The sequence below is a fragment of the Typopeltis vanoorti genome, unplaced genomic scaffold (assembly GCF_054136105.1).
Source record: "Typopeltis vanoorti isolate ZY-2024b unplaced genomic scaffold, IOZ_Tvanoo_1.0 HiC_scaffold_823, whole genome shotgun sequence".
NCBI classification, from domain to species: Eukaryota; Metazoa; Arthropoda; class Arachnida; order Uropygi; family Thelyphonidae; genus Typopeltis; species Typopeltis vanoorti.
Genome location: NW_028328228.1, coordinates 54238 through 80677, shown reverse-complemented (window position 1 = coordinate 80677; position 26440 = coordinate 54238). Strand labels below are relative to the sequence as shown.

At 36.2% G+C, this 26440-nt stretch overlaps 1 protein-coding gene across 1 annotated transcript in view; it reads left to right on the top strand.

Annotated features, from left to right (window-relative positions):
• Window positions 1–26440, top strand: part of LOC150092072 (astakine-like) — a gene marked incomplete at its 5' end in the record, with an annotated part of 48697 nt that overhangs the window by 11639 nt on the left and 10618 nt on the right. Inside the window, 2 exons of the mRNA XM_090415332.1 lie at window positions 8720–8798; window positions 25001–25086. Coding sequence (XP_090271458.1) covers window positions 8720–8798; window positions 25001–25086 — 165 coding nt within the window. The remainder of the gene's footprint in view (window positions 1–8719; window positions 8799–25000; window positions 25087–26440) is intronic.

Here is a 26440-nt window from a genome sequence, read left to right as displayed (position 1 = left end):
TGGGGCATCACCCGGATAAACAAGTCCCGCGATACCAATAGAGCGATCGGGGTTGGATCGCAAAGTGGGATACCGAAAGGAAACCGAAACAGAAACGGAAACTAACAGAACTGTTATCAGTGGGAACGTGGAATGAGCGGACACTCTGGATGGCAGGAAAATTAGAACTACTTCTTTGAGGAAATGAAGAGATATCGGTGGGATATACTAGGATTGGCAGATATGAGATGGACATCATCTGGAGAGATCAATGGATGCGAAGTAATATGGTCAGGACATGACACCATGCACGAAGCAGGCGTTGGCTTCCTTAGCAAAAGAGCTAGAGTGGCACTGTTAGGCTGCAAAACAGTTAATGAACGAATCATAGTAGCAAGATTTCAGGCAAAGCCATTCAACATATCAATAGTCCAGATATATGCACCCACATCTGACAGCACAGATGAGGATATTGACTTATTCTACAAAGATCTGACAGAGACAATAGAAACAATACCAAAGCAAGATGTGCTAATTATTGAAGGAGATTGGAATGCCAAAGTTGGAATAGATAATTATGGTTGGCAAAGAGTCATGAGAAAATATGGTTTCGTAGAAAGAAATGAACGGGATGAAAAATTGTTAGAATTTGCTGTGGACCACGAGATGATGACCTGTAACACAACATTCCAACAAAAGGAGTGTAGAAAATGGACGTGGCGATCAAATGATGGTAAAACCAAAAACATGATTGATATGATTATGATTAAAAGAAGATGGATAACATCAGTACAGCAATGTCGAACTTTTCAAGGACCATAGTTTAGTGATTGCAAACATCAAGTTGAAATAAAAAAGAAATATAAACCCCATCATCAGAATAGAAGGGATACAGCACGAAAATAGTGAAGCAGAAACAGGAAGAAGGTACAGAACAGTGTTAGAAGAGAAATTAAAAGTGTGGAGAAAGAACCAAAACTCGAATTTAAGAGTGAAAAGAGTAATGAAGGCGATAGAAGATGCAGTTGAAGAAACAGTACCAGAAGAAGAGAAGATCAAGAAGAAATGGATTACATAAGAAACACTGAGGTTAGTACAGGAGAAAGGAATGTTGAAGATAAGAAGGGATACATCAGAAATATAGAAGAAAGTGTAATGAGGTGAAAAAAGCAGTCAGAATGGATAAGATGAAATGGTTAGAAGCCCAATGCAACAATATAGAACTATGGACCATGGAGAGAATAAAACAAGGGAGGTATACAAAATCGTCAGAAACATTAATAGAAAGCGGCAACCGAAACAGACTACAATTAAAGGTGAAAAGGCAAAGTATCGATGAATAAAGAAAAAATTGTACAACGGTGGACAAGATACTGTAGCGAGTTATATGAAGAAAAAATAGATTCAGATAGCGTTGGAAAACTGACTGAAGAATTGAAGAAGATATCACCACCAGGTAATGAGCATGATATGGACATTTTAAGAGGAGAGGTAGAAAAAGCAATGGGACGGCTAAAACACAACACGAGTCCTGGTAACGATAACATTACTTGAGAAATGATTAAATATGACGGTGGAAGTATGGTTACAGAAATGCACCAATTATGTAATATGGTATGGAAAGAAGGAAAATGCCAGAGGAGTGGTGAAATCAATATTAGTAACATTATACACGAAAGGAAACAAGCTAGAATGTAAAAATTATGGAACAAGACCCTTGATAAGTCACCTTGGTAAAGTGATGATGATCATATTGACAGAAAGATTGAGAACACAATTGGAAGCATACCTTGCAGACGAGCAAGTAGGATTTAGGAAGGATAGAACTACAATTCAACAGATTCTGACGAGGTTAATAGCAGAGAAAGCTAGGAGAAAAAACAGAAACATATGTACTTCCTTTGTTGATTTTCAGAAAGCATTTGACAGTATTGACCAGAAAGTGACATTAGCAGTTCTGGAATCCTATGGAATTGATAAAAAAAACTAATAGCTATATTAAAAGATGTTTATCAGAATGCAGTTGTAGCAGTTAGAATAAGTGATGATTTGAGGAAATGGTTTAAAACAAGCAGAGATACTAGAGAGGGAGACCCAATATCACCAAGCATTTTCATCGCACATTTAGAAAGAGCAATGGACAAATTGAAGGAAGATGCCAAAGGAATATCTGTACACGGAATGAGAATTAACAATCTGAGATTTGCAAATGACATTGTTGTTATTGAAGAAGACGAAAGAGAACTACAAAAAACACTGAAACTGTTAAATGAAGGGAAGAGATTTGGACTTGTTATGAACTTGGAAAAAACAAAGACAATGGTATTTGGTGAGAAGAATATGAAACAAAAGATACAAGTGGATGGAACTGATATAGAAAATGTAGAACAATTCACATATCTGGGAAGTAAACTGACATATGACTTGGACTGTAAAAAAGAAATAAAGATCAGGATTGTAAAGGGAAGAACAAATCTGAAGGCCATGGATAACACTGGAAAAGAAAAGTGGTCAGTCTGCAAACAAAATTAAGAGTATTGGGAACATGCATCTTTAGTACGGATCTGAAACGTGAGTAATGAATAAGGAATGTAGAAAAAGAATTTTGTCATTTGAAAGAACTTATCATAGGAAGATTCTAAGAATAGGAAGGGTGCAGAAAACCACCAATGAAGAGCTATATCAGAAGATACAACCAAAACAGAATCTCATACAGAAGACTATAAAACGGAAGCTGCAATTATTTGGACACATCTGTAGAATGAGTGAGGGCCGGAAGATAAAGACATATATATTTGGTATTTTGGATGGTTTAAACAGAAGAGGTAGACCATACAGAGGATGGATAGGCGATATAAAAGACTGGTGTGGAAGGGTTGTACAAAAACTGCGACACTGTGCACTGGACAAAGAAAGGTGGAAAAAGATAGTGAAACGTATATAGAATATATATATGTATATATATATATATATATATATATATATATATATATATATATGTGGCGATCAGATTTTACTCGGTTGTTATACATTTGAAAAAAAAAATAGATTTAATGACTCCAAGACCGAGATAACATATAAAGATTTTAATGATAAATACTACTAGTTTCGGCATATAGCAGCCTTCTTCAGGTATTTATAAAGGAAAGGAATACTAATAAACATTGAATTATTTAAACAAACTGGAAATTACAGGTACAAATTGCCTCACATAATCGATACATAAAAACGTTGTATTTTTCAAGTTGTTCCAACTGGCGTGCCATTGTTTGTTGCAATTGTGCGCGCACGTTCACGTGAACGCCAATATTGAATAACTACAGCATGGCTATCTGGGATGTTATAACTTAAATTATTATTTAAGTGGACCGGGTTCAGTAAGATTTCCCTTGATTCTACGATTTTCCTTTCAAACTCATCTTCACAGCGAAAAATATTTTCTGATCTATTCCAGCATACAGAGTGGCTTTGTTGGTCATCATTAGGATTATTTGAAAAAAGAACATGACTAGATAACGCAGTTGCATGAGATCTTTTGTATGAGATGTCTCTCTTATGCTCTTCTATGCGTTGTTCAATAGATTTGTTAGTTTGACCAAAGTATGGGATATTGCAATCACACCACAATTTATATACTCCAGGGTACTTAAGGTTGTGATGAGTAGGTTTTGGATGGCTGATTAGAGAGCGGATTTTTGGAAGTGTGGTGAAGAAGGTCCTGATATTATATTTTTTAAGGACTTTAGCTGTTTTCTTAGAGACTGTGCTAATGTATGGAATGGAGATACTACCTTTAAAATTAATAGTCTCTGTTGTGCACTGCTTAGGAGGGTTCAGAAGAAATTTCTTAATTGTTTTTTCAGAGTATCCATTTTGTTTAAAAATAAGAGTGAGGTGATTCATTTCTTTTTGTAGTTCATCTTGTTCATTTAAGAGAGAACGTGCTCTGTGTCCTAAGGTAGATATAATTCCAAGTTTTTGTGGTGGAAAATGATGAGAAAGATTATGCAGATATCTATTGGTATGCGTAGGTTTTCTGTACATAGAGATTTTTAATCTTTCAGAGCATCGTGTAAGCATAACATCCAAAAAAGGTAAAGAGTTATTATTTTCTATATCAGCAGTAAATTTTATATTAGGATGTTGGATGTTTAGATGAAGAAGAAAATCTGTGAGAGCTGTGTGCCCGTGATTCCAAATAATGAATATATCATCAACATATCTTTTCCAAACTTTTGGTTTAAATGAGAAGGAAGATACGGCTTTCTTTTCAAAGTCTTCAAGGAAGATGTTAGCTAGCACTGGGGACAAAGAGTTGCCCATTGCCAGGCCTTGTTTTTGTTGGTAAATGGAGTCCTTATATCTGAAGTAACCAGAATGAATGCAATGCTTTAATAAAGTGAACATTTTTTTGGATAATTTGTCCTGTAGTAATGTAAGTACCTCGTCCGTAGGAACGTTAGTAAATAAAGATATAATGTCAAAACAAACTAGAATATCATTATCATCGATGGGAATATCTTTAATATGAGAAACAAAATCTGTGGTGTTTTTGATGAAAGATGAAGATTTATTGGAGAAACACTTGAGGTACTTTGCTAAATATTTTGAAAGTATATATGTAGGTGAATCAATTCCTTCGACAACTGGGCGAAGAGGAATGTTTTCTTTATGAATTTTTGGAACTCCATAGATGCGTGGGATAAGATCATTAAAATCGTTATATGTTATCTCGGTCTTGGAGTCATTAAATCTATTTTTTTTTCAAATGTATAACAACCGAGTAAAATCGGATCGCCACATCTATAGCCTAAATGACGAGGCGTCTCTAATAAAAATACAAAGGAATTTTAAAAGAACATTGAAGAAAATAGGATTGAAAATAAACTGGTTAGTTTTCTTCAAACGTTGTAAGTTCCATGCAGTTTTTCCCAATTTCATCTCTTTTAAAGAAAAGATAACAACGGAACACGCTAAAAGAATCTATCGTAAAGCTAAGATGGATCTCCTCAGCGAAAGAATTACAGACACAAAACGTGGTTTAGCTTTTTTGTTCAGCACTAAAAGATCTTTAACTCAAAAACTTGAAGAAATTATGGATAATGTTAACTTACATGATTTTATCATTAACAGTGAAGCACAAGCCACACGAATACAAAACAAGAATAAATATAATCATATCAAGAAATTTAATAATCTGATAAGGACACAAAACAGATCTGGTCATAGTGATGCCCGTATTAATCCTGAAAAGGTTGTAGTGAACAAATCTTCTCATATGTTAACGGATGCAGAAACGAATATTCTTAGCAAAGGTCTCAATTTTATTCCCTCACCAAAATTTACCCCTAAAGAATCTCTTCTTACAAAAATAGAAAAGGCAAGTTCACTCATTCCTAATCATTTGGCGAAACTTCTTCGTATTGAATCGATTTTTATTATAAATAATGCCAAACCTCCAACAGATAATATTTCAGTGGCTGAAAGAAAAGCCATAAAAAATCTAAAACAGAACAGTAACATTATTATTTTACCTGCAGATAAAGGCAACTCTACGGTCATCCTCAACTCTGAAGATTACCACAACAAAATGCTTCAATTACTTGAAGATAGTTCAATATATTCAATTCTTCAGGAAGATCCTACAAGAGAATTACAAAACCGTACAAACAACTTGTTAAAGACTGCGAGTGAACTTCCTCATAATATTCGCCTCTCATTACGCTCTCTACATCCTCTTATCCCACGCATCTATGGAGTTCCAAAAATTCATAAAGAAAACATCCCTCTTCGCCCAATTGCGGAAGGAATTGATTCACCTACATATAAACTTTCAAAATATTTAGCAAAGTACCTCAAGTGTTTCTCCAATAAATCTTCATCTTTCATCAAAAACACCACAGATTTTGTTTCTCATATTAAAGATATTCCCATCGATGATAATGATATTCTAGTTTGTTTTGACATTATATCTTTATTTACTAACGTTCCTACGGACGAGGTACTTACATTACTACAGGACAAATTATCCAAAAAAATGTTCACTTTATTAAAGCATTGCATTCATTCTGGTTACTTCAGATATAAGGACTCCATTTACCAACAAAAACAAGGCCTGGCAATGGGCAACCCTTTGTCCCCAGTGCTAGCTAACATCTTCCTTGAAGACTTTGAAAAGAAAGCCGTATCTTCCTTCTCATTTAAACCAAAAGTTTGGAAAAGATATGTTGATGATATATTCATTATTTGGAATCACGGGCACACAGCTCTCACAGATTTTCTTCGTCATCTAAACATCCAACATCCTAATATAAAATTTACTGCTGATATAGAAAATAATAACTCTTTACCTTTTTTGGATGTTATGCTTACACGATGCTCTGAAAGATTAAAAATCTCTATGTACAGAAAACCTACGCATACCAATAGATATCTGCATAATCTTTCTCATCATTTTCCACCACAAAAACTTGGAATTATATCTACCTTAGGACACAGAGCACGTTCTCTCTTAAATGAACAAGATGAACTACAAAAAGAAATGAATCACCTCACTCTTATTTTTAAACAAAATGGATACTCTGAAAAAACAATTAAGAAATTTCTTCTGAACCCTCCTAAGCAGTGCACAACAGAGACTATTAATTTTAAAGGTAGTATCTCCATTCCATACATTAGCACAGTCTCTAAGAAAACAGCTAAAGTCCTTAAAAAATATAATATCAGGACCTTCTTCACCACACTTCCAAAAATCCGCTCTCTAATCAGCCATCCAAAACCTACTCATCACAACCTTAAGTACCCTGGAGTATATAAATTGTGGTGTGATTGCAATATCCCATACTTTGGTCAAACTAACAAATCTATTGAACAACGCATAGAAGAGCATAAGAGAGACATCTCATACAAAAGATCTCATGCAACTGCGTTATCTAGTCATGTTCTTTTTTCAAATAATCCTAATGATGACCAACAAAGCCACTCTGTATGCTGGAATAGATCAGAAAATATTTTTCGCTGTGAAGATGAGTTTGAAAGGAAAATCGTAGAATCAAGGGAAATCTTACTGAACCCGGTCCACTTAAATAATAATTTAAGTTATAACATCCCAGATAGCCATGCTGTAGTTATTCAATATTGGCGTTCACGTGAACGTGCGCGCACAATTGCAACAAACAATGGCACGCCAGTTGGAACAACTTGAAAAATACAACGTTTTTATGTATCGATTATGTGAGGCAATTTGTACCTGTAATTTCCAGTTTGTTTAAATAATTCAATGTTTATTAGTATTCCTTTCCTTTATAAATACCTGAAGAAGGCTGCTATATGCCGAAACTAGTAGTATTTATCATTAAAATCTTTATATGTTATCTCGGTCTTGGAGTCATTAAATCTATTTTTTTTTTCAAATGTATAACAACCGAGTAAAATCTGATCGCCACATATATATATAATATATATATATATATAAATGTGTATCTTGTTTGCAGATGACGCAAAGTTGGGAAGAAATATGAGAAGGTTTTACATGATTACATGAAAAGTTTACATGAAAATATGGTTTTACATGAGGATTTGAATAGACTCAATGGATGGGCACAGGTGCGGACTGGGGTTACCAGCTGAACGTTGCAAATTGTAATGTTTCAAAATTAGGGAACAAACGTGGGATGTAGAGTATTCGTTGGTGGGGATATATTTGGAGGAGGTGGAGGAAATAAGAGATCTGGGTATTAGGGTGAAAAGTGATTTAAATTTTAGATGACACATTGCTAAAATTTTTAGGAACAGCACAAGGAAATCTCGGAATGATGTGGAGAACGCTGATTTTTAGACGTAAGGAGATTCGGTTCCATTGTGTTATAGAAGGCTTTGATTATGCAACATAGAAATTATGCGCAGATTTGATTTCTTGATTTTTGAAAGGATGAAGAGGTATCGGTAAGAGTTCAGAGGCGATTGACACACATTCCTTTAGTCATCCACATCTGGAATGTGGTCAATCAGGAGGAGGGGTGATATGATAGGGATTGTTATGAGGTTCTTTCCATATTAACATTGAAGAGCGGAGGGTTTCAGTGAATGGTAGATAATGGTGAGAACACATACCTGGAAGCTGAATAAGAACGGTGTGAGCAATGAGTGAAAAGGATTTTGCATGGATAGTGGTGAATAATTAAATTCTTAAATGCATTGCCCGAGAATTGGTGTCTGCGAGAATTTGAATGTTTTAAGGCATGGTATTATGAGCTCTGTGTGTGTGTGTGTGTGTGTGTGTGTGTGTGTGTGTGTGTGTGTGTGTGTGTGTGTGTGTGTGTGAGAGAGAGAGAGAGAGAGACAGGCAAGGTAACTCGTGCGATAAATATTTGACTGCATGGAGATCTGAGGATGATAATAAAAACATCGGGGAACTAGATTACAAACAGTTTTTGTAACTATTATAACTATTCAATTGTACATGTCTAAAGGTTAAATGTTAAACCCCATGAGATAGTACAACAGACTCATTCATTGCAAACAGCAAAAGCAAGACCAAAGTGTCAATCTCAACCACTAGCCAAATATTTGAAAACAATCGGGCTCAATTGTTTCTGTATGGAGATCTTCCATGTATGTATGTTTGGATACATCATTAATTCATTCAGTTACGTTTTACATTTAGTTAACATTAAATTAATGATACGTTTATATGTATTTATAATAGAAATGCATTATTTATATTTATTTGTTATTACAGTGTATCGAGTATTCTCTAACTTCATGCACTACAGACCAGTGTTGCGTACGTGGCATATGCAAGCCACTGGGAAAGGCAGGTTTGTATACTGTTAGTTGTTGTTGCATTTCTGTAAAGAGATTTGTAAATATGTTATGTAAAAATTATGATTATTGGAATTTTCATGATAAACGTTACAAATCCATGCAAAAATTCAATAAATTACAAATATTGCTGTATAGCAAAAGGAATTGACAAAATATCTCCACGCATCCAGATTGCAAAAGGTCCAGAGTTTTAGACTTTCACAAGCGTTGCTTAGGTTTTTCTTTTTTTCGTTGATGGTACGATAGTGTCATCGATGAACTTATTAAACTTTGACGGTGAAAATCTGTGGATTGTATTCCTTGGAAAACACATGTGATGGAAGACTGTTCGACAGTGCAGCAGTAGAAAGGATAAACGAAGAAGAGGAGAAATTTGGTCTGTGGGATAACAGTTGAACTATGAAAGTGAGAGAGAAAGAGAGAGGTTTGGAAGGATTTGCAAGAAGCTGGGGGAAATTGTTAATGTAAATTCTAAAACAGCTGTTATAGAACTATTTATAAAAGATGCAGGTTGCGGTTACTGAACATCTCTGTTCAGTCACCGCAAAGCGAAAATGAGTGGTGTCTGAGAGAGAGGACGTTACTTTATCTCCAAACAGCTTCTCTTGAAGCTGTTTGGAGTTAAAGTAACGCCTCGAGCGAAAGAGAAAGCCTATTTGTTTGGATGCAGAGGAAGCAATATTTGTAATATGTTTATGCTAAGAGAGATTTGAGGTTAGAATTATTCTGAGAAGGTGAATCACACCTTGAATAAAGATTTGAGTACTGTCAGGGGTAAGATTGGAAGAACAGGGTTCTTTTTTGTTGGAAATAATGCAGACTGTGGTTTGATACCTTTTTACATTGACAATGTTATTCAAACCCCAATGATAAATGTTTTGAAGATCAGAATTTAAGGTAGTAGAAGTTGAGCCCTTGTGGGTGTGATGATTTGCAGGGTTTAGCATTCTGCTGGAGTAGATTGTTTATATATAGAAGGAAGTGGGGTAGACGAAAGAACAGAACTTTATGGAACTCTAGACTTAATCGTATAGATTAGAAGCCATCCCTCAAGTGTTTCTCCAATAAATCTTCATCGTTCATCAAAAACACCACAGACTTCGTTTCTCATATCAAAAATATTTCCATCAGCGAAAATGATATCATAACAAGTTTTGACATTATCTCATTATTTACTAACGTCCATATGGAGGAGGTATTAACATTACTCAAGGACGAATTGTCTAAGAAGTATTTGCTTTATTAAAGCATTGTATTCAATCTGGCTACTTCAGATATAGGGACTCCATTTACAAACAAACTCAAGGCCTAGCAATGGGCAACCCTTTATCCCCGGTTCTAGCAAACATTTTCCTGTAAGATTTTGAAACAAAAGCTATGTCATTCTTCTCACTTAAGCCGAAACTTTGTAGACATTATGTTGACGACATTTTCATAATCTGGAGTCACCGACGCACATCTCTCATGATTTTCTTCATCATCTTAAAAACCAGCATTCTAATATAAAATTCACTGCCGAACTAGAACGAAATAACTGCCTTCCTTTCCTGGTTGTATTTCTTACACGATGCTCTGATAGATTTAAAATCTCTATATGCAGAAAACCCACTCATACTAACAGATATCTGCACTGTCAATCTCATCCCTTTCCACCACAAAAGCTAGGAACTATTTCTACCTTAGGACATAGAGCACGCTCTCTTTTAGATGAACCAGATGAGCTCAAAAAAGAAATTAATCACCTTTCTCTTATCTTTATAAAAATGGATATTCTGAAGAAACGATTAAGAAATTCTTATGGATCCTCCTTGGCAGTATACTACGGAAACTACTGATTTTAAAGGTAGCATCTCAATACCTTACATTAGTTCAGTCTCCAATAAATTGGCTAAAGTCCTTAAAAAATACAACATCAGGACGTTTTTCACTACACTCCCTAATGTCCGTTCATTTATATGCCACCCAAGCCTATTCATCACAACCTGGAATATCCAGGTGTTTACAAGTTGTGGTGCGATTGTAATATTCCTTATTTTGGACAGACTAACAAATCTGTTGAACTACGTATAGAGGAGCATAAGAGAGACATCACCTATAAAAGAACACATGCATCTGCCCTATCCATTTATGTTCGTTTCTCAAACAATCCTCATGATGATCTACAGAGTCACTCCGTTTGCTGGGATAAATCCGAAAACATTTTCCGTTGCGGTGATGAGTTTGAAAGGAAAATCGTGGAGTCCAGGGAAATTCTCCTAAATCCCGAACATTTGAACAGCAATTTGAGTTACAACATCCCTGATAGCCATATTGCAGTTGTTCAGTACTAGCGTTCACGAGAACTTGCAAACTCGCATGCAACAAACAATAGCGCGTTAGATGGAACAACTTGAAAAATACAACGTTTTTGTGTAATTCTCAGTTCTTTGTAACTTCAAAAGGGCTCACTGCAGTGAGTACGGGCATGGCGAACCCGAGGCACCTGAAGCTGGACCACGCCTTACTTTACACCTGTAATATACACCTGTTATATTATCTGTAGACTGGTCCCTACTCTTCTTTCCCTCTGTATTTCTTTTCACCTTGCTCTTTCCCCCAATGATATTAGAGTATTCGAGGGCTAGGGGTGATTCTGTTCTATTTACCTATTTTTTATCTCATGCACCTACCCATCCCCATTTAAAAATGGTGAAGACAAATCAGAACTCTATACCGTATCGGTCGTCGCGCGGGTTACCAAGGACCGCTCTGGATTTTAGGCTTCCTGGACAGCCAGTGACAAATGGGCTACGGGAGCAAGATCCACAGAACTCGAAAGTATTTACCAGGAAAAAGTGGAGCATGGCTGAAAATATACAAGGCATGCAGTGCTTCTACTCTTCAAACCCTTCAGTTAGGGGATTTCAGAAACCAATGTTCCAATTTTGGCTTGAACGACATCCAAAATCTGAAATTTCATTCGAAAGGCTGATGCAGCAACGCAGCTTCATTATCAAACGCAAGGTATTTAGTGAACTTGAGCTGGAAGCACTGAAACCTGAAGCTGTAAAAGGAGATCGTACTGACCCTGAAATGACTATGAATATGAATGGAGCAGAACCAGATTCCAGCGTGCAGAATGCTGAAAATTTTGAAAATATACATAGTTGAAAGGAAGCTATCAGATAAGGAACAAGACCTCGCACGAAAAATTATCGAGCAAATGAACAGCAACCAGGAACGAGTTAGGCTTCCAGTATTGAGACAAGTAGCTCAACAAAAACTGAAGGAACTCCTACAAGAGGCCAAAAAGGCTGCAAGGGATATTCCTCTTGGAACTATTGGGTAAACGAATCAACTTATGTACTCAGTGGCCTACGTCGTAACATCTGAATTAGGATATACGATTAGTGAACCCAAAAGCAGTAAGGCTCAGGAACCAAAATGGAAGCATCGACTGGAGAAGAAATTCTTAAACTCAGAGCAGACGTGAGCAATTTGAAAAACCTTAAGGAAAGGAAGCTGAAAAAAAAAATTCGAAATAACCTCATAAAGTGATATAATACTGCAACACGACCTACTGATGAAGTATTAGATAAAGTGAAGCAACAAATAGTTGCAATTGCAGCTAAAATAAGAAGATACAGTGCACGCATTGAACAGTACAAGCAAATTCGATATTTCGCACAAATAGGCACCAGTTTTACAAGAAAATTGATTAATGCAAGAATGATAACCTTAAAGAAAATATAAATATAAATATCAGAGACAAAGAAAATACACTAAAGTTTTGGAAAAACCTATGGGAAAACCCTAAGAGGCACAATAACAAGGCAAAGTGGATTCAACAGATTACGAACGAATCTCAAGAACGAAAAATGGACCAACTGAAAATAACAACTGATATGGTTCAAAAGCAAGCTAAAATAATAAAAAATTGGCCAACACCCGGGAAAGATGAATTACATGGCTACTGGTTGAAATATCTAACAGGCTTACACGAAAAACTTGCTAACCAATTTTATGATGTTTTAGAAGGAAAAAGCAAAGAAGGGTGGCTCACAGCAGGGAAAACGTTTTTGATCATAAAGGATAAAGAAAAAGGTCCAAACCCAGAAAACTTCCGACCATTAACCTGCCTGCCAACAACTTTTAAGCTACTCACAGGCATACTAGCTGATAAAGTATACAGCTATCTTAAAGCAAATTCTCTTCTCCAAATTGGACAAAAAGGTAACAGCAAAAATTCAAGAGGTACAAAAGACCAATTGCTGATTGATAAAATCATTCTTAAAAATTGCAAATGTAGAAAAACCAACCTTCATATGGCTTGGATAAATTATAAAAAAGCGTTTGATTCGGTGCCTCATAGTTGGATGTTAAAATGCACAGAACTATTTGGTATTAGCGAAAACGTGCAAAATGTTTGCAATCCAGCATGAAAAACTGGAAAAAAGTTGGTTCCAAATAGACAAGAAATTGGAGTGGTAAACATAAAAAGGGGCATCTTTCAAGAAGACTCATTATCCCCTCTATTGTTTATATTGTCATTGATCCCCTTAACTAGAATTTTAAATAAAACTGCTCATGGTTATCAAACTGCGCAAAAGAGTGCAAAGATATCTCACCTTTTATTCATGGACGATCTGAAGTTGTATGCAAAATCAGAGAATGAACTCGGATCGTTGCTTAACACTGTGCACACATTCAGTCAAGATATATCAATGGATTTTGGCTTAGACAAATGTGCAATTGCTGGAATAACAAGAGGAAAGTTTGCAGATATGAACGAAATCGAGTTGCTCAATGGCGAAATAATCAAGGCAATAAAATACGAAGAGAGCTACAAATATTTTGGGATTTTAGAAGGATCAGAAATTCTGCATAGTAAGATCAAAGAAAGAACTAGAGCAGAAGACATAAGACGATTAAGAAAACTCCTTAAGTCAATGCTTAATGCTGGAAATTTGATAAAAGCAATTAATTCCTGGGCCATACCTGTTCTGAGATATTCAGCAGGCATTGTTGAATGGACCCAGCTAGAGATGGAAGATCTAGACCGAAAAACTCGAAAAGTAATGACAATGCACCATGCAATCAATCCTCGCAGTGACATTGATAGGCTCTATCTATCACGCAAAAAAGGAGGTAGAGAATTATTAAAAGTGAAGCAAGTTATTGAAGAAGAAGAAATTTAAATGATTGTCTGCAGCAAACAACGGAAAATTTTCTAATTGAGGTAAGGAAAGAAGGTTTATTTAAACACATGGAGACAAAATTGGAATACAAAACCAACCAAGTAAAAGTGAGAACTGAAAGATGGAAAAATACGGCATTGCATGGAAAATAGAGGACAGCGCTGACAGCAACTTGACCTGGCAATGGTTGAGAAATGGAGCACTAAAGAAAGAAACAGAATCGGTAATTTTTACAGCACAAAATGCAAAACAATTCAAGAAGACAGTAAATGTAGATTGTGCAAAGAAAAAAATGAAACGGTAGACCACATTATAAGTGGATGCAGCAAAATAGCACCAATTGAGTACCGTAAAAGGCATGATAACGTAGCTAAGATAATCCACTGGCATTTATGTAAAAAAGTGTGGGTTTGAAGTATCTAAAGACTACTGGAAGCATAAAGTTCACCAGAAAGTGTTTGAGAATGAAAAAGCTAAAATACTCTGGGATTTCAAAATCCAGACTGACAAAAGCTCGGAATATTATACACCCGATATCACAGTGGTTGAAGAAAGTGAAAACAAGGGTGTTAAGTTTATCGAAATATCAGTATCAGGAGATAGTCGGATTGACGACAAAGAAAATGAAAAAATTACAAAATATCGCGATTTGCAAATCGAAATTGAACGAATCTGGCAAAAGAAAAGTAAAGTTGTTCCCATAATAATAGGTGCTTTAGGCGTCATCCCTAAAACATTGAAAAAACATCTAGAAGCACTCGAGATAGATTGAGGAAGCAAAAAGGATTTGCTTCGATGGATAGAATGCAAAGTTCTTGCCATTTAGCTGTCTCAAATTCAGTTTTCGATGTGGTTATAATTTTCACTTGACAGTCTGTATAATGCTTGGTTGCGAGTGTTTGTATGTATTGTTCCATGGGGTGAGAGACCTGCACTGCAATGTGTTGCGAATTGACTAGAGGGCAGACATCATTCACAGCGTACTCAGATGGGGCAATGATGAGGAAGAATTCCATGGTCTCTGAAGGGGTGGTTGTGATTGCCTGGCATTCTGGTTGGCATGCAGACAATTTGTGTGAGATTGTTTGTGATAACAGTCTCAACCTGTCTATCTGCTTGATCTATGCAATTAGAAGTGTGCAGCCATCTGGTTTTTTGGAAATTGAAGTCTTCGAGGTAGATCATTTAGCTGTTTGGAGAGTTAGATTAAAGAAAACCAACATGTAAGGAAAGGGGGTTGAAGAGATCAGAGCAGTTGTTGGCATTAGAAGAACGCTGGAGACAACATATGAATTCAGTAGAATGAAGTAGGGTGAATTTCACCAAAGTATGTCAAAATTGGGAGATTGCAGGTAAGATACTTTTCGGTATGGTATACAGCAGAGATCAAATGTCCGTGACCACACCTTTGAGGCAAAAGGAGTTAGAGATTTTGTAGCTGGCAAGCAGAGATGAGTAGCGTTTGAGGAGATTGCGATTTGCGATTCTTTCAGGAAGAACAGGTGATGTCTTGCAGACTGGATTTACATTTTACAGGAAATGAACATCATTAACGTTGAAACGGGGGCTGTGTATATTTGTGAAATGGACCTAGACGGTTCTGTGAAGTTTGCGTTTGACCACGTGGGTACCACACACTCCCTATTCAGTGTTTAGGATCAGATTTTCAAACTGGTTATTTACAGGGTTTGATTTTCTTACAAGTATTCCTTCTTTATAATCGATTGTCTTTGCTTCTTCTCTATTCTGATGATTTCCTCCCGGTTCTTTTCGTTAAGTGCCGCCTTTATTTTTGCGCTATGCATAGGTCATATCTGGCCTACCTCATACATGTGATACTCAGCTAGTGCCTTCCGACCTGCTCTTCACGGACGATAGGAACCCAAACCGTAAAACCGAAAAGTGTACATCTTGACGGAGCTGTTGCAATCATAAGTGATCTCAATCACTTTCAGTAATGTAGATAAAATACACTGCTTGGAAAGAAGCCAACAGACATTGGTAAGAGACATCTTGTCATGTAACGAGTCACCTGTTTATAGATGTTATAAAGCGAAAGAATACCAATGCTCCCAAGTCATTATAACTGTATCTGGGTGAAAGGGCTGCAAAAAGGGGACTGATAGGCATTGTGATAGGATGCCATTTTGCAAGTCTATCGGTTCGCAAATGTTTAACAACTTTAGCCATCTCAAGTCAACAATCAATGAGCAGCCAATATGTTGAATGCGGAATCCATGGCATCGCCTATAACACGAATCTGCACAAAAACATTCAGAACTGAGGCTCACAACCTGAGTTTCTATGGAAGGACTGCAATATGCAAGCCCCACATTACTCGAACTAACATGCAGCGTCGGCTTCAGTGATGCAAAGAGCGTGTATGGCGCAATGTGGAGACTTGGAAAGCACTGCTATAGAACGACAAATCACGCTGCATCTTCTACAGAGCAGATGGACCTGGTGAATGTCCCTTACCAGAGTTCATAACCCGATCTTTGAAATTCAGAGGTGCGGTCTGATGGTACGGTTTCACTTTTCCTGAATTGACTTCGGAAAGCTGTTTGTGATGCCAGGAACAATGAACTCCGAGAGGTGCCTGAACATTCTGAACAATTCTGAACTGACCATTGTCTTCCTTAGCAAGACAATGCATCCTGTCAAAAGGCTGCTTCGGAAACTGCTTGGTTTGTGGGCATGAACATTACCACAAATGACTGGCCTCCACAGAACCCTAACCACAGAACGTCTGGTGAGGTCAATGATGCTGTCCCACAAAAGTCCAGGTCCTCGTTATATGTCTACAGGAAGAATGGCCCAAAAGTCCCACTGATGGCTATTGTACTCCTGTGAAATATATGTTCATAGGATTGCTGCAGTGATCATAGCAAAAGGATGTCTTACATTTTATTAAGCCATGGCTGTTTGTTCCTCGCACTATGGTGTCCTTGATTTCTTTCCAACCAGTGTATATGATTTATTTGTTGTCTTAATGTACCTTATTTTTCTCAACTACGTTTCACTTTTTTTGAGAAAAAACTGAAATGTTTATCGTTCTCGCTAATTAGAGGAGCTTTTTCTTAGCCTTTCTTCAACCGGTTCCCGAGTTGGTCGATATCTCGCATGGCACTGGGGTTTTTTCTGTCAGAAACTCGAGTTTTTCATCCTGTAAATTAAAGAAAGTTTACCATAGAACCTTCACCCATGATGTTGAGAATCACGAGATGTTAGCATTTGCTTGCCAGTCTCTTCATCGATTGTCGCTTATAATTAGTGATAGTTTATGTCAGCTATCTTTGATTGGCTACCAGTGGATTTTCAACTGCCCACTCAGTCTTCAAAAGTTAGATTGGGTGAAACGACCTCTCTTACTTCCTACAAGGGAATATAAGACTTTAGCTGATTTTTTGATAAAGTTCTGTTAAAATCTATAACTCAATGGGAAAGAGGTTGGGAGCATTTTGTTATTATTTTATTCTGCCCTAAACAGAGACTGTAGTTACATAGATCGAAACAGCGGACGCAGAATGAATGCACAATTTGAGGTATTAAACTTTGGAAATTCTAAAACAGGGTGGGGAATCTTTATGCGAAGGATGCGTATCACTTCACAGACTCCCAAAAAGATCTCATTCTTTATCTGTAATGAAGTTTGATAATGTTATAGTGGTCATTCATATGCATACAGTATGAATATCGATATCACAACAGTAAAAATCCATTACAACACTGAATTTGTTTTTATTTATTTACAAAATTAATAATTCAAGAATACTGTTCTTGAAATATTAATTCTTCACTTCTTCCTTTGTTTTAAGCTGAACCACTCACTAGACGTTTCCGTGTGTGCTCCAGCTCACGTGTCATCACTTCTGATATCACTTCTCGTAACCGTGCCATTCCCCTCTCATTACGACCAATTCTTCATCCTTTACATCCGTCATATTAATATTTTTTCAATACCGTACAGCAGGGATGCACAAACTTGTTAAGGCCGAGGGCCGCATAGTTCCACTCTTACTTATGGGAGGGCCGCCAAAAAAAAACTTGCACGTTATCTACCACACATTGCTTATTTTATTTATACCTATATAATTGTTACAAAAAGGGTAATAAAAAGTAAGTGAATTTAATTTGATGCGTTACATTGCATTAATATGACAATTGTTTAGTTATTTGTTTCGAGTTTTGTAATAGCCAACCGCAAAATGGATTCTAAATTTTCATCAGTAAAGCGGTTCCTATTTTTCGATTGGTTAATATTCATGACTGAAGTTTGTTCACAAATATATGTTGAGCCAAAGAGGCTTGAACATTTTAATGCATTATCTAGCAACCATTTATAATTGTTTTTATCGACACAACGATAGAAGTTCAATAAATTGCTTTCATTAAATTTATTTCACAGGCTCTCATCATTTTGAATGTCGATGAGTTCGAGCTGTGCTGATTCGGGTGCATTTTCGGGCAAAATGGCAAAAGATTGCTAAATAAATCTAGCAACGGTTTCACTTTTTTAAAATCAGAAAACCGATCCTTGAAGGCTGATATCAATTTATCAATATTTTCAAAATACACAGTTTTGAAGTTGACATTGAACTTTTCAGAAACTTTCTTATAATTAGGAAAATGGATGTAATTCCCTTACTTCAGTTGGATTTGAAATAGATTTAACTTGCACTGAAAAGACAAAATGTGGCCGTAAAGTTGAGCAACCAATTGATCTTTGCCCTGAAGTCGCGTATTTAACGTATTTAAATGATTAGCAATGAGTAACCAGAAAGGATAACTCACATAACCAATCCGGATTTTTTATGTCAGGAACGTTTTTGTTTTTTTCAGTCATGAAGATTTCAATTTCATCAATTAAATTTAGGAACCGCTCCAATGTTTGTCCACGACTTAGCCACCTCACTTCTTTGTAAAAAATTAAGTCACCATATTCACTTTCAATGTCTTCAAGAAACTTTTTAAATTGTCGGCGATTGAGGTCACGATATTTTATTAAATTAATCGTTGAAACCGTAACTTTCATGACATGTTCAAATCTAAGTTTCTTAGGACACAAGCTCTCCTGGTGGATTATACAGTGGAATTGTATCAACTCATCGTCGTGCCGTCCAAAATGCTACTTTAATAATGTTACCACTCCGGAATTAGCTCCTATCATGGAAGGAGCTCCGTTAGTCGTGATACCTGATAATTTTGTCAGATTTAAATCAAGTTTGGAACACTGTTCCAAAAGCCCAGTGAACATGTCATTACCTTTCGTTTGAGCTGACAATGAACTCATTCCAATCAGCTCCTCACTTACCTCAAACTCTTGCGTTATTCCACGTGCATATATTAACAACTGGACTGTGGAAGTGATGTCAGTTGATTCATCAATAGCTAATGAAAAATAAAAAAAATTTCTTTGAATAAGATGTTAATTGGTCCTTTACATTTTTCGACATTGCAGAAATTCTTCTTTGCGCAGTCATTTAACTGAATTTTCTCAACATTTTTGGCTGATTGAGGACAAATCGTTTTAGCAGCTATCTCAAGGCAATCTTTAAGGAAATGTCCGCCTGTAAATGGTCGGCACCTTTTTGCTATAAGACGACATATTTCAAAACTTATTTCTGTTGCGATATCCGAATCTTGAATAGGTTTTGTAAACATCACTTGCTGACCTGTCAAATCTCGTTTCAAAAATGAAATCTTTTGTTTACGTAGTTCTTCGGATAAATTTGAAAATGTAGGATGCAGACTTTCATAGTGTCTCCTTATATTGTATTCTTTTGGTGTGGCTACAGCACGTTCGCAAATGAAGCACACGATATTATTAAACGACTGCACAAAACCATATTTTTCGGTCCAGCTATCCTGAAACTGCCGATTTTCATCCTGTAGTTTGCGTTTGCTACTTCGCCCTGCTTTATCTATTGTAGAATTTATTTTTTACCATTTCCTAGGGGTGATAATTAATTGTAGTAACCGCACCTACGAAAACAAAATACTCATTTGACAAATAGACGAATTATAAAATTTGTTAACATTATTACTAACCGATTATCGTAAGTAGACAGGCAATCGTGACGTTACAGTTTCTTTGCTTTGCGCATGTACCATTTTTAAAAATTACCTATCGTATAGCTTGTTAAAGTTAAAATAATACCCGGTGAGGCGGGCCGCCAGCAAATCAACGGAGGACCGCATACGGTCTGGGCATCCCTACCGTACAGCAATCCCTCGATTAATGCGCCCCCGATTAGTGCGTTTTCGATTCGTGAGTCATTTTTTTTCGATACCCAAATTCGATTAGCGTGCTCTAAAATTCGATTAGTGGGCCTATGTACATCTTAAAAATAAATGTTACAGATTTTTAAAATTTTCCATCCATACATTTTTTATGGCTAACTGTTTAAAAAAATCACTCACCAGGATGGAATAAATTAATTACCGATTTGAAACATTTTGCAAAGTTATTTTTTAATGGAATACTACACTATTTCCATGTACACTATGTACCAAATTTACTGCCAAAATTTATGTCGCCTGCTTTACAAATCATTTTGCTGATCATATCTAGAGATAATTGTTTTCCTTACTTTTTTAATTTAAATTATTTTCTTAACCTTTAATCATGAGTAAAAGAATTAGTGAGCAAAAAATAGAAGTGTGAAAATGATTCGAAAAGTACTCTGATTGGAAGAAAAACTTGAAATAATAAAGAAAAATGAACAAGGCGAGTCCAGAGCAAAGATAGGACAAGAACACAAAAATGGGTGAATCAACTGCTGAATACAAAGAGAAAGGTAAGGCTGCTTCAAGTTCATCAAGCATGCACTCGAAATCAAAGTACAGTAATATAATGATTGAATTAGAAAAAGCATTATTTCTTTGTAATCTGGAAAGAAAGGGCTATCAATGATGGAAAAGAAGAAGAATTCCAGATTAGTTTTGGGTTATTTGAGCTTTTCATAAAGAGAAATAGCCTACATCGTGTTCTAATCACAGGCGAAGCTGCAAGTGCAGATAAGGAGATATCCAGCGATTTTGAAGAAAATTGTGCAAGAAGGGGACTATTGTGATCAACAAATATTTAATGTCGATGAAACCGGCCTTTTTTTTTTTTTTGAAAAGAAATGCTTTCCAAGACTTTTCTAGCCAAATCAGAGAAATCTCAGCCTGGTTATAAAGTCGCAAAGACGAATGAAATTACTGCTAGTAATATGCGAAAGGTTTGGTAGCACATTCATCCACATTGTGCAAATGATTTTAGCGGCTTTTGAAATGAATCTAATTTAATTAAATCTCATTCTGAGAAGTTGAGTGATTCCTACCTGCTAAATTTAGATGCACAGCGGGAAGATCCTGAAGAATATGAAGAAAGTTTTTAATCACTGACAAGTCCAAAGAGGTTTCACAGAAACAATTTGAAAATAGTTTTCGTGCAATCGAAGTTTTTAAGCAGCAATGCTTACAGGCTGATTCTGATGAAGAGAGAACTATTAAAATTTTCAGAAGGGCAATAGGGCCATACCATCAGTGGTATGAAAAAAAGAAAACCTGCCCAAATACGTTAACTCAATTCTTTCTTAAGAAGCAGAATAATAAATTTATATTCTGAATAGGTTTTATTGCCTTTCAGCTTCATGGTTTCCTTTAACTAGTCCCTGAGACATACCTTAATTCTTTTATAAAAAACTTAAGGATCAAAAAAGAAATCTGAGGAACGAATTATGCATTTTACCATAGGTACTCGCATTATACATTTTCTCATATTTGATTAGTGCATTTTGGATTAATGCGCCTGTTTTAAAGAACGCATTAGGCGCATTAATCGAGGGATTGCTGTATTTGTTGTTTAAATATAACAAATTGATATCCTTTGTTATATTTTTAAATAACATTAAATAATGTTATTTAAATCTCGTTGTGTGTATCAATTATGTGAATAAATACTACTACTACAACTACTACTACTACTACTACTAATAATAATAATTTATTAAAAATAGTTTAATACTTTATTTTGTCTCAGATATATTCCATACATGTGTTATAGAATTTTAGCAATGATACAACATTTTCTTTCATGTGATTCAAGAACAATTTCTAATTAATATCATTATAATTTGCATAATGAGCAAATGCTATAACAGGATAATTCATGTATTACTATTAACTGTTATATTCCCATTTCCCAACAATGGGTAAAGAAAAGAGGAGAAGATGGGGATTCATTACATCTCTTGCACGGGCAAGTGGGTTTATCTCCTGGAAACTCGAGTTTTTCGTCGTGTAAACTCAATAAAATCTACAGTTGAACCCACACTATTTCAAACAAGACTGTATCCTGTTGTGTAGATGCCAAGAGATGATAGCACTTATTTGCCGGTCTCTCCATCGGTGGCCGTCTATAATTAGTGATAGTCTTGCGCCAACTATCTCTGATTGACTACTGGTAGAGTTTGAACTGTCCACTTAGTCTCCAAAAGATGGATAGGTTAAAAGGCCTAACCTACTTTCTACAAGGGAATTTATTTATTTAGTTTTTGATGATACTACGGCCGTGAGGCATATTTACCCATTTCATACACATGAACATGTCATGTTCATGTGTATGAAATGCTCTTCATCAAAAACAATGACGGTGTACTTTTTTTTTTTTTTTTCGAGAGCTTTGGTTCAAATGTGTATCGTGTGGAACCTGAGCTATAGACGAAGCCCTTTGGTCGTAAAACCAGGGTTCGATTCCGTCTGTGACGTCAGGAACCTTTATCTGGTCTCTTTCGAAAGGTGAGTTAGCCGGACTCATACGGAGCTTTGGTTGTTTTTTTTAACTGGAAACTCGGATTTTTCGTTCCTCAGGACTTAAGAATACTTAAGACCCAGTCATAGGCCTGATTTATATGCCAGTCCCAAGCCGGGATAAAAGTGGGGGGGGGGATTGAGACCGCGCCGTATATCCCGTAAAAGATGACTCACGTCCGTAGTATCATTCAAAACTAAATAAATAAATTCCCTTGTAGAAAGTAGGTTAGGCCTTTTAACCTATCCATCTTTTGGAGACTAAGTGGACAGTTCAAATTCTACCAGTAGTCAATCAGAGATAGTTGGCGCAAGACTATCACTAATTATAGACGGCCACCGATGGAGAGACCGGCAAACAAGTGCTATCATCTCTTGGCATCTACACAACAGGATACAGTCTTGTTTGAAATAGTGTGGGTTCAACTGTAGATTTTATTGAGTTTACACGACGAAAAACTCGAGTTTCCAGGAGATAAACCCACTTGCCCGTGCAAGAGATGTAATGAATCCCCATCTTCTCCTCTTTTCTTTACCCATTGTTAGAAGATGTAAACTCCATCTAATTTATATTCATCTCACTATGTAACGATTAAACCTTTCAAGCAAGATTAGGAAAGAAGGCAGCAATACGAGCCTCTGCCTCCACAAGAGGGAGAACAATAATTTTTAACCAAATAGCCACCGACGTCCTTTGGTATACACTAAAGATTCTCACGCCACCAGTTAAATTCATCAAACAAATAAAGTCAACCATCAATCGATTTATATGGAACAAAACAAATTGGCTTTTCTACTCCAAGCAAAGTACATCTCTAAAGAAGGAGTACAAAACATCACCTCAATTGACAACAGGATAACAACGTTCCACACTAGCCTACTCCTTAACATCCCACAACAGGAAATGGCACACAAACACACCACCGAATATATTTTCAGTTCTGCCACTAGATGCCTCTTTCTCCATAACCATAAAAATGACAAGAGCACAAGTTCAGTGAATCTAACAAATTTCTACAAAGATGGCCTTCGAAGATGGAAGAAGTTAAACCTCCAACACACAGTGAAGACAGCATTCCCCTCCTGAAGTCCTCATGGAACCCGTCTTCCCCAACACGATGGTAAGGAATCCAAATCCATCACTCCGAAAGAAATTTTCATTCCATCATGTAGCTTGCGAAGTGTGAAGGTCTTGGGTGACATTCTTTCTCCACGATTTACCTGGCGCTTTCCAAAATCACTCTGCAAACTTGGAATACGGGAATCAGGCTGAGCAGACACACACTGTGAAATGGTTCACACCAGGATGAAGTTAGTACATGAGGGAAAGGTATTTAGTATTTGAAGAGAAGTAAGGCAAAGAGAACTTATATAACCGAAATTGTTTTCTGCTACACTAGATGTCTTTAAGAACTTCCCATTGAAAAACTATGGAATTAGCATTTCATAGTTCCTTCCAGCTCAAACGCAAACAAGGCAATAAAAATCAACCAAGTGTTGAAACTTTGTGTGAGGTGAGCCTGCCGGTGATGAGAAGTTCTTTCGGAACGATAAACGACACCCCCCGTCGTGAATGTTTTAAAACTAAGAAATATATAGTGAATGTTGTTATGACTCACATATGATGTTATGATGCTATAGAATTCGGTTGAAGAGAATTAGCATTTCAACTCAAAAATTGTCGGTTCCATTTGTCTTTAAAGGGTCACGTGATCTTTTGTTAATACCACACCAATAGAATTCATGTCTTCATAGCTGCTCTCTCCTGTAAAACAAAATTTAACCTTTACGTATTGTAACAATTAAAAAAGGTTGAATAATTTAATAAGCGTATAAAAGGATACCATTTGTAAATGTTTGACGTGCCAGCAAAATTCTCAGGCGTGCCATTGGTTCTCCACCAGTGTTGTAGGATATTGTTATATATCTTAGAGTAGTTTCAAATAATACCGCTCTAGTGCTTCGATCTTATTTCGCTTACTATAACAACAATAATTGGTTGTAAAATTATATACATATATTTTCTATATAATAATATTTTTATATAATAATTATAATATTAATTTATATAATAATTTTAAAAAATTAATTTTCTTTTTTCAATTTTTTGCGCTTTGCGGGGACCTGTGCCACCGCACAGTTAGCACACCCATGAATACGACCCTGATTACTACTACTACTACTACTAATAATAATAATAATAATGATGTTTTTATTAGGTGATAAATGTGAAGTGGGTATGTTAGGGATTTTTCTGCAAATTTGTCCTTGTGCTTCAGGTCTCCAGTGTAGCCCAGATTCTCGGGTAAGTTACAATAACAAGTTTGAACAATTAAAATTACTACTATATTAGGCTTATTTTTGTATTTTTATGGGAAATTATATTTGAGATTATAATTGCTTTTAATCAAATTACAGCACATATGCTGTATTGGCATAGATTCCACAAGGTGTTGGATTGCATACAACATACCAGGCATTCACCTAACTGGCTCAGATTTCACAAAGAGGACTATGCTCCTTGATCTGCTTATCCAACACTCCCATATATTCTCAATGGGGATTCAGATCCGGGCCTTGTAGTGGCCAGAGAAGACAATTAAATAAGAGAAAAACCTAAAGAGTGTAGTTAGGAAATGCAACAGAAGCTGTCAAGGGAGCTGTTAGTTCTTCAGCACATTCTCTCAAAACCCATGGCAAAATCCCGTCCAGTCCCATTGCTTTATTATACGTCCTAAATATACGTCGTCTCAGTGTCAACCTCACCGATGTTCATTTTCACCTCCAGTTAGCAAATCCACACACATTTTTCCTAAGAGAAATGCACACATTAGTTTCTTCAAGCATTGAAAAAACTGATGCACATATCAGTTTCTTCAATGGCTGCTCACATCTGTTTCCCCAACTACATCCTGTTCGATTTTCTTTATCATATCACACTTTGAAATATTATGTACATGTTTACTTTGATATACCAGGTCATAGAGTTTTCTATTCAGAATTTCCTGGTATTTTGATTTTCTTTGGTTAAAATTCTCTCAGTCCTATTCTATCAGATTCTGTTTGTAGCTCGATTTGTCCCATAATGTCACCAACGATTGATATGTTTAAAAAATTGCTTTTTTGTGTATATGTTGACTTTCTTCAGTACAATTTTCCAAATAGTAAGGTTGATTTTCTTGAAGAGTTTACTACTCACAATTCTAAGTCGCTTTCGTTTTTCAACTGTATAGATCAAGCACTTATAAATGATGAGATATTTGCTATAACAGGTGATCTTGCTCAGATGTTAATGTCTACCGCAATTCCAGATAATCGTAACTACTATCCAGCACTCCGGATCTCTTCTTTACTGGTAACCCTCCTAAGTACGAGTATACACGCAATTCAGACCACAATGTCACAATGTAATATTGATTTGTTGTCTCACTCAGCACACTCGTGCAGTAATTCTCATCCACATGTTGTCTGGTATGATAAGAATGCTAAGTGGGATGATCTTCGTGAGATCTGTCCTTCATTTCGTTGATTCGCGTTTTGTTTTCAATCTACCGATCCAAACCTGTACACTCAACATATCGCTGAAGCAATTCTTATTGGTACGACAACATTTATTCTCCATTCCACTTTAAATTGAAGATTTTGCAGAAAGAAGGCAG